This window comes from Lathyrus oleraceus, chromosome 4, assembly GCF_024323335.1.
Source record: "Lathyrus oleraceus cultivar Zhongwan6 chromosome 4, CAAS_Psat_ZW6_1.0, whole genome shotgun sequence".
NCBI classification, from domain to species: Eukaryota; Viridiplantae; Streptophyta; class Magnoliopsida; order Fabales; family Fabaceae; genus Lathyrus; species Lathyrus oleraceus.
The window spans coordinates 196660730-196670537 of NC_066582.1; the positions used below are offsets into that span (position 1 = coordinate 196660730).

General features: G+C 37.5%; 1 protein-coding gene across 1 annotated transcript; it reads left to right on the forward strand.

The window, feature by feature from the left end:
- Positions 1 to 8102: 8102 nt before the first annotated feature.
- On the forward strand, positions 8103 to 9516 carry LOC127074493 (dof zinc finger protein DOF3.4). The gene has a single exon (XM_051015824.1). The coding sequence runs from the start codon at positions 8553 to 8555 to the stop codon at positions 9255 to 9257; it is 705 nt and encodes a 234-aa protein (XP_050871781.1). The 5' UTR covers positions 8103 to 8552; the 3' UTR covers positions 9258 to 9516.
- The last annotated feature ends 292 nt before the right edge of the window (positions 9517 to 9808 follow it).

Below are 9808 nucleotides of genomic sequence, written 5' to 3' on the forward strand. Positions count from 1 at the left end.
GCCATTGTTGTGCTTTGGAGAAAAACAGGACATGGAATGCTTTACAGTAGAATAATGGAGCTTGGAATGGTCTCCCAATGATGTCCAGGTCATGAAACAACCAAGAGAACTCGTGGTGCTTCGAAGATTTTGGCAGAAAAATGCAAGGTGAGCAAAATGCAAAAATGAGAGAATGAGAATAATCTGTTCGAATGGAGGTTGCAGCTAGGGTTTAATTGGCAGGAAATGAAGTTATATATGTCTGTTTAAGCTTGGTTAATCATGTGCTAAACTTGGTTAACTCAAATGGAAGGAATTTGCATTTTGCTAATTTGAACCAATGCACATGGAGGGTGTGAGGTCTGGCCGAGTTTGGGCCTTGAGCATGTTTCAAATACTATCTAAAACAGATCCCAAATGGCCAAATGTGCTGAAAATTGCTAAATCAAAAAGTCAACTTTTTTTCACACTTGAATTTAATGAAGTCAAGTCCAAAAATGCCATTTTGCATGGTGAGGTTTTGGTGAATGAAATTTACATTTTTGTAAAGAGGAGGTAAAATGTGGTTTGTAGGAAAAAACCCCATCAAAATTGGCCAAATGGTTCATGAGATATGGCCTCTTGAAGTTCACAAATTTTTGAAATTGAATTGATCATATCTTGCCAACCATACATGGGATTTGAGAGTTCTTGGACTTTTTGAAAATGGGAGAACAAGATCTTCAACTTTCATGTTGGGCAAAAATTCATTTGAAGCTTGTATCATGATGCAAGTTTAAGATCAAGAAGTTTCCATTTTTGGCAGTTGAAATTACAGGTCCACTTTCTATTTCTGGAAATTTCTGATTTTGCTCCAAATTCTTCCATGATGGTATTTGACATGATATATGAGGCTTGTATGGACATGAATGAGCTCTTTCAAATCAATTCCATCACCAAATCACTGATTAAATCCACAGTTGACCAAGTTTGACTTCCTGTTGACTTTTCTAGGGTTTTGCATGATTGAACCACTTCTGATGAATTCCAAACCCTAATTCTTTGAGACCTTGATTTCAAATGATGTCCCAAGTTATATGAACTCTTGATTATTGATCATGGTGCCCAAATTCTGCAAGAATGGTCACCATCCACTGCAATGACTGACTTTTGACTGACTTTGACCTAATTGGTTGATGATTGCTTCAACTGCAAGCAACATGGTTAGATGACAATATTTTTGTACTTTTTGGTTAGTAAACATATGAAAGGAAAAGATATACAAATGCAAAACATGCTTGGTGATCAAGAACCAACTCACAAGGTATCCCAACCACTAGGAGGGGAGCTAGGGCATGCAATGATCCTTGAGGCCATGATATGATATGATATGGGCCATGAGGGATCTTAGGGCCAAAATTGGGGTCTTACAGTAACAATATTTGAAGAGAATGTTTTGTTGGCCAGGAATAAAGAAGGAAATAATTGTGTTTGTTTACGCTTGCTTGACTTGTCAGAAATTAAAGATTGAACATCAGAAGTTGTTGGTTTTGATGCAACCATTGAGCATTCCTGAATGGAAATGGGACAAAATTTCCATGGATTTTGTTACGAGTTTACGAAGACAATGAATGGACGTGTTTCCATTTGGGTTATTATTGACAAACTGACTAAATAGGCTAATTTCATTCCAATTAAGATTAATTATCCTTTGCAGAAGTTAGTCGAGTTATATACTGAGAAGGTTAGTAGCTTGCATGGTATTCCCCCAAGTATTATTTCAGATAGGGATCTGATATTCACTTCAAGGTTTTTGAAGAGTTTGATGAAGCGTTGGGTACTAAGCTGAAGTTGAGTTTTTCTTATCATCCCCAGACGAGCGGTCAGTCAGAGAGGACAATCCAATCTCTGGAGGATTTACTAAGAGCTTGTGTTCTAAAGTAGGGGGTTAATTGGGATAATTACTTACCATTAGCTGAGTTCACCTATAACAACAATTTCCATTCTAGTATTATAATGGCACCATTTGAAGCTTTGCAAGGTATAAGGTGTAAGAAACCTTTGTGTTGGTATGATTTAGGTGAGATTGCGGTGCTTGGGCCTGAGATTGTTCAACAGACTACCGAGAATATCAAGATGATCCAAGAGAAGATAAAACCTTCGTATAGTCGCCTGAAGAGTTATCACGATAAGAGGAGGAAAACACTTGAGTTCCAAGAGGGAAGGTGTAAGAAACCTTTGTGTTGGTATGATTTATGTGAAAGGAGGCAAGCGGGATAGAAAGGAGTCGCCTAAGGGTAAATCTCTCTCAAAGACCATGACGATCAACACCAGTGGGGAAAGCAAGGAGATAAAAAAAGGTAAGCACTCGTACATTGCTTCCATAATCGAAGGAACACCACGGGAAACCTCCCCTCCAAAGGTAATATCAAGAGGAATATCGCTGAGATAATGATTGTCTACCGTATGGAAGGAAGTACATCGACAAAAATCCATGATCGCCTTATACTAGAATTAAGGGATTTAAAAAAAGTATGAGGCATCCCCAACAAAAATTTCCCCCTCGTGATCATCGCTAGAGTTGGGAAGTTTGATATATCTCGGATCCTCGTCGATGATGGTAGTTCCTATAACATCATGTACTCGGAGCTATTCGAGAAAATGGACTTGAACTGAAGCAACTTGTTATCATATGAAGGCCCAGACCTCCGATAATTCAACATGACCATAACCCGTCCTTGGGGATACATGGAACTAATAGTTTTCGTTGGTGATTGATAAGACATTTGAGCGGTAAGTTCTCAATTTCTTGTTGTTCCTTGTAGGAGTGTTTACAATTGTATCTTGGGTTGACCCTTTGTGACCATGCTAGAGCCATCGCCTCGCTGATCCACCTCAATCTTAAATGCCACAACCTACAAGGAGAATCGATAATAATCAATGGTGGCCTATAGAGAGAAAAAAGGATATACCAGGCACTCCAAAAGCAATCAATTCTCCCACATAAAGTCAGGGGTTTTTATCGAAGATGCTTTGTACGTCTGGCTAAGTCAATCAATTCCCCACGCAAATTCAGGGGTGCTGTCAGAGACATTTTTTACGCCTGACTAAAGCAATCAATCCCCCATATAAAATCAGGGGTGTTGTCAAACACACTTTATATGTCCATCCAAAGTAATAAATTCTCCCCCAGAGAATAACGATCCACCCTCATCTGGTAGCTAGCCACTCTAGATGTCGTGGTGGATTGACCACACGTCTACCCCTAACCAGGTTTTCATCTGAATGATGTCTAATAAAATTTATGGGAAGACATCTTTAGTTCATAAAGACTCGGAGTTGTGCACCCGATATAGTGACAAATACCTTAGTACGACGACGTCTAATTAACTTCGGGGGAAGACCTCGTAAATTCACAAAAAATCCAGAGTCATGCACCCAGGATCATACAAATCACTTTAAACAGGTAAAAAAATCATTTCATTCAAAAATAAATATTTTATATATAATTTTCCATTACAAGGTACTATCAAATAAGTACCACAAAAAAGTGGTCAAGTACCCCGATAAGCCTACTTTCGCAGAGAAACAATCTTGCCACCTATGACAGCTTGATCAAGCTGAACTTTCTTCCTGAAAAGTGTCAAAGGATGGTGAAAATACTATACTTGATCCAAATAATTTTTAAATGATTGTTAAACCTCCTCAAGGGTGGAACTCATATAGTCAACCATCTGTTGGGTTAACAAAACATTATGGGACTGCAACAACTGTAATTCCTTGTGAGTAGCTCCCACACTACTTCGAAGAACAAACAAATTTTGAGCTTTCATCTCCACGGTCCTCACCAACTGAGCTACTTGGTCGGAAGGAGGACCAACAGACTTCAAGGAGGAAAATTATTCTTCACCCTAGAGAGAGAGAGAGAGAGAGAGAGAGAGAGAGAGTTAGAAGCTTTATTTGCTTCACGATTGTACCTATAATACTAAAGCTCCAAGTCACATATGTTGTCCTCAATTCATTGTTTTTTAGCGTAGTGTCATTCATAACAGAAAGCCTTCTAGTGACCAGATGCACCAAGGGCCATAGCAACCGAAAAGTGTCGGGAACACCTGACCAGATTGCCCATCTCTTCCTCTAGAACGGACCAAGAGAGGTTAGTCAATTAAGCGCAGTCCTCGTCTAGAGAAGGGAGTTGACAACTTTGAGCAGAGCGGGAGTCAGATCCCATTAGTAACGGGAGAGCAGTTCGACCGGGGGCATTTGATGAAACCGACAGATTTTCAACAATATTGTTTATAACCGACCATACTCCCTATTTTAAAAGTTGAATTTGTTCTTCATTTCTCATACCTTTTGCACAATAACGAGTAAAACGTATACATCAGAGGCATGCATGTTAAAAATACCATAAAACTCAAAAGAACCGAGACTTGCCAAAAATGGGTTTTCTCTCTTCCTGAGAGATGGCTTTCATCAACAACCGAATGTTAATAATACGCTTTAAACATTTCTTATCAGCCTGTGTCATCGGGGTAACTCCTATTATATTTCCCAAACTATTCATAAACTTCACCAACCGATCCTTTTGATACTAGGCCTCTTGAGATAGATCTTATTTAGTATATACGAAAAAGTTATTCTCCAATAAAAAGTGACGCTTAATCCAGTACTCAGAGAACAAGTCGAAATATCTGCCGTCCACTTCATTATCGACGTCACAAAGTTTAGCACGAGTATCGGGGCTGACGTGGTTTACCAGGAAGAACCGATCTTCAAATACTAGGAGCTCTGAGGGAGGCTCACACCCATGAATGATCGACTTGAGGTGGAGTAATCGCCAACCCCTAGTCTAGGACGCCCAATTACAAAGACATTTGAAGAGGTGAAGAAAGAGGAACACACAGGGTTGTCCTTTCGCATACTCACACCAATACTAGTAGAATTTCATATATGCCCAACATGAAGGGTGAAATTGTGAAAGAGCTATGATCAGATGTTTTAAAACCTCTATCTCAAAAGCAGTTAGAGGGAGATAAAGGCTCGTGGTGGAAAAATACACTCATAAAAAAGAATGACGCAAGCGTCATACTTGTCACGTATTCTTTCGTCCCCCTAAGGACTAACAATTCCCTAATCTGAGGGTAAACCAACTTCTATAAAAGCACCATCAAAAGCACATCGTTTGGCAAAAACAAAAACAATGGGAGAATAAATAGGATCATCGAAGAAAATGAAATATCCTTTTAAGGTTTGCAAATACTTTTCTGTGATTTCTTGTTCATAATGCAGTAACTTTGCAGTTGTAGGAAAATGAAAGGTAGAAGAGTGAAACAATTAAACTATTGAATTGGAAAAAGAAAGTCCCGAAAAGGGGAAGAAGGTACTTATCCTCCTTAAAAAAAACTACGTCTTGAAAGGCAAAAAACTTCACCAAACACGTCTAATCACCTAACACAACATTCAAAGAAGTTTTGGTTCCCCCAAACTATAATGCTTATATTTATGAAAAACGTTTTGAAGTAAGGTGCATTAAATGCATGGTTCTTTTAAAGAATCGAAACAATTCCCATTTATTTGTCTTTAAAATAATCAGGGGTTAACCAGCATCCGACGTTGTAATATCAAGCCCTCACCTTCCTACATGACGGTAAGGGCTTGAGGCAACTATTTTGGACTGACCAGGCTGACCTCAGATAGGTTTATGCAGACCATACTGATTCCAACAAACAATAAACTAAAAGGTAATATTTCTTCCAGAATCTTCCTAATATGTGAAGACGATCATTCTAGTGATCATCAATGGTCTCAACGGTAAAACATCTAATGACTCTTCGCAATTCACTCGTAATTAATAGTTAGTTAGTTATTATCTCTCTATTATTTATAGAGAGAAGACGTCAAAATCAAGTAACAAACTAAAATACAATACTTTTTCGTATACTGACTTGAGCGTTGAAGTGATAACTTTGCAGATCCATTCACTCGACCGCGTTAAAAGTCACAATCCACCATCATCATCGCTTATCTTCTTATTTTTGGTTCTCGAACGGAACAATACATACTTTTTTTTAAATTTTTAAATTATTATTAAAAAATATGAAATAAAAATAATACATTAAAAAAATAATTTACTAAAAAAGAAAATTTTGATTAATATAAGAAAACCGTCATGTATGTTTTAAATAGAAATTCACATTAAAGTTTTTAATACGAATAAATTCAATTCAATTGTAAAATTAATCAAAATAGTGAATTAAAATTATAAATTTAAAAATAAAATAATAAAAAAAGAAAAATATGTATATTTTCTTCATATATTTTCTTCTCTTACTTTTCATAAGACCAGAAAAGAAGAATGTAGTTTTCGTCTTTAATAAATTTGTTTTTTATTTATATTTCTATACTATTTCTTTGACTGGTTTTTTGTCTTATCTTAAAAACACTAAAATTGATTTATGAGGCTCCAACTTTGAAACTCCACAAACACCTGCGTGCAGTAGTGATTCATTCGCATTAAATTTTAAAAGAAAATTTGTTTTTTCATCTGAACAATTTCCCTTTACATTATTATTATTCCAAACCAGTGACAGCAATAATAACATCCCACGAAAAGAAAAGAAAAGCACGCCAAGTTCCAATTTCACATTGATGTATCGTAGAATCAGAAACCAACCAAGGAATAATGTATGAGCAAGCACAGAACAAGCCAAAAAGAAACAGAGCAACTCTGAACCGGATAAGCTTAACACACTGTGACCGTGTTCTAGTTTTGGTTCATTGAGAAAAGTGATAAACAACGTTTCACCTTTCAAGTTTCCAAGTTTTTGTTACTGGTTGAAAGTGACCCATGATTGATTCTCTCTGGGTGAGACCAGTTTTTTGAGGGCGCATGCGACCGACAACAGCCGGTCTGTCGCTGACAGATGTCTCTTCTCTCATACCGTATGATCGCCATCAAACGGTCTACGTGTGATGTTAGGGTAATCTCCTCCGTAGCTACAGTGTAGCGTAAAATCCGGTAGAAGATAGAGTGAAAGAAAGAGTACGGAGGAGGAATCTGATGCGGACATGACGCGTCCGAAATCATAGGGGTGACCCAATTATTGCCCCCCACGCTGCCCGACACTCATTATTTTGTCCCCTCTCTCCCCACCTATGCTAATCCTAATCCTCTATAATTAATACTAGTACTAATTAGATTGACTCCGTTGAGAAAGAGTTATCTCACACACTAGACAGTACACTAGACAGTGAGAGATTATGAGTATAATTTTTATTGTTGATGTGAGAATCTCTTTAATTAATGATCTGTATCTATCTGAATTTTGAGGTCTGTTTTGATCCTGTTGAATCTTAAAGACTAACTCATTTAAATTTTTTTCCATAAAAAAAAGAAGCTACAGTACTAATTTAATTTACACGTTTTTTGTCTTCTAGCTAGTTACAGTAATAACCACTAACCAAATGGAAAAACAAACCAGTTAATTAAATATTCAAAGTTAGGTTTGGAATACTCTGCTGTTACAGTGACTAATGTCTTCTAACAATGACATTTCATATGATTTTTTTTCTTTATGGGAAGTGTATTGTTTGTTTTGCATGTGGTTTGAATGATACGAATTTCTAGATATGAGTTGAATTATGTTGGCCTAATTAGAGGAAAAAAATAGAGCAAGGTGAAAAGACTTGAATGTGACATTATCCATCCATAGTTTCTGATTCTACAGTATTTATTTAGAATTTGGAATAACAACAAGGATCGAAATTCGATGCGTGGATAATCTTATGACCAAACACCCTACGGTCTATAAGCTTCCTCTGTCAAACCAGATTGTATGAGGAAAAGACAGGAGAATCGAATATATGCAAAAAAATATTGGTAGTCGAAACCTGACTATGACTAATTGGAACATGAGCTAATTGTGATACTGTTTCAGTTAAACTATTTTACTTGTCGGCTAGGTGTGCGTAATTATCTCAAAGGTAAATGCATGAGTCCAAGTGAAAGAAGCCAAACACAACATAGTGGAGTAACATTTACTACTACTATATGATTATCAAATATTTGTCATTTAAGACTTCTATCTCTAAAAAAAGAAAGTTGAGCCCTTTAAGTGTCTCTTTGAATATATAGTATTTATTTGTATAATTCTGGAAGCCAATGAGAGGGAAAAAAAATTAAAATAAAAAGAATTGATTAGAGAGAAGCGAGGTGGTGTGTGCAGCAGGAGGCGCAGCCCTAGTAGCCGACTGAAATGTCGTGCTTAACAGAACACTGTACTAAAGCTGAACCCATTCTGTCTCATATAAGCATCAGAATATGTCTCTGTTTTCACCATACATACAATATTCTCTCTCACTCTCTCTCTCGTCTCATTCATTCATTTCACTTCACTTCTTTTCTTTCCCATAAAAACCACACCCCACCATAAACCCCACACACACTCATCACACTTGTTCTTCTCATTCTTCTCATTCCATTCCATAACAACACATTATCAAATACCCCACTTTCATTCCTTGCGTTTTACACTTCACTTTTCAAAATACTTCTTTTCTCACTCTCTTATCTTTCTCTTCAAAACTAAACAATGCCGTCATCGGACTCTGGTGAGAGCCGTCGATCAATCAAACCACAGAACCGCCCCGGAGCACCTGCACCGGAGCAAGAGAATCTCCCATGTCCTCGTTGTGATTCAACCAACACCAAGTTTTGCTACTACAACAACTACAACTACTCTCAGCCGCGACATTTCTGCAAAGCTTGCCGTAGGTACTGGACTCACGGCGGTACTCTCCGCGACATCCCCGTCGGAGGTGGTACCCGAAAAAACGCGAAACGCTCCCGTACTCACCACGTTGCGGTCACTTCCTCTTCTTCCTCTTCTGCCGTGACATCTGCACCGGAGCAGAACTATCCTTCAATGACACCGATACAAGGAGGTTCTTTTCCGTATGGTGGTGTTGACGGTGAAGGGAAACAGAATATGAGTGTTTGCGGGAGCTTCACTTCTTTGTTGAGCAACAACCCTCAACAAAACTCTGGGTTTCTTGCATTAGGTGGATTTGGGCTTGGGCTTGGGCACGGGCTTGGAGATATGGGGTTTGGGATAGGGAGAGAGTGGAGTTTTCCTGGGATGATGGATGGATCCAACATGGGTGTTCCCGTTGTGTCTTCTGGGATTGGAAACTCGTGGCAGTTAGAAGGTGGCGAAACTGGTTTTGTTGGTGGTGGTGGTGATTGTTTCTCTTGGCCTGGACTTGCAATTTCTACACCAGGAAATGGTCTCAAATGAAGTCATTTTACATTTTTTTGTTCTAAATTTCTTTTGGTTTCAATGGAGGTTGCTCTGTTAGTTCAAGTTTAGGTTTTTTTCTCTCTCTGTATGTGGCGTGTGTATGCGGATTTGGGTATAATCATCATCATCTTCAAAGATAGTACATCTATGACTTTTTTTAATTTATTTTTTGTTTATGTTTCTTTTGAAATCATGTTTCATGTGTATGTTTCGGATTAAGTAATGGTGTTTTATGACTAAAACTCTTTCATTTTCATTTGATGGTTCTGGATGATGTTTTTTTGATTACTTTGTAAGATGATGCTGTTGCTTGTTGTTCAAATTATAATGTTGTTTTGTTGCTATTGCCTAACATTCATATAGAGAATTGCATGAAAATCCAGGGTACTTTTGTTGAGTTATGGGTTCAAAATTCTGAATTTCTAATGACCAAAATTCATTGTTTTAGTTGTTTGTTTATTAATTATGTAGTACTTTTGTTGATTTGTGACATCTCGCTCTAATTGAATTTATACTTTATGTGATTAAGGTTGATTGGAGTTTAAATA

Coding starts and splice junctions, on each gene's coding strand:
- LOC127074493 (XM_051015824.1), top strand. CDS start 8,553: ATGCCGTCATCGGACTCTGGTGAGAGCCGTCGATCAATCAAACCACAG.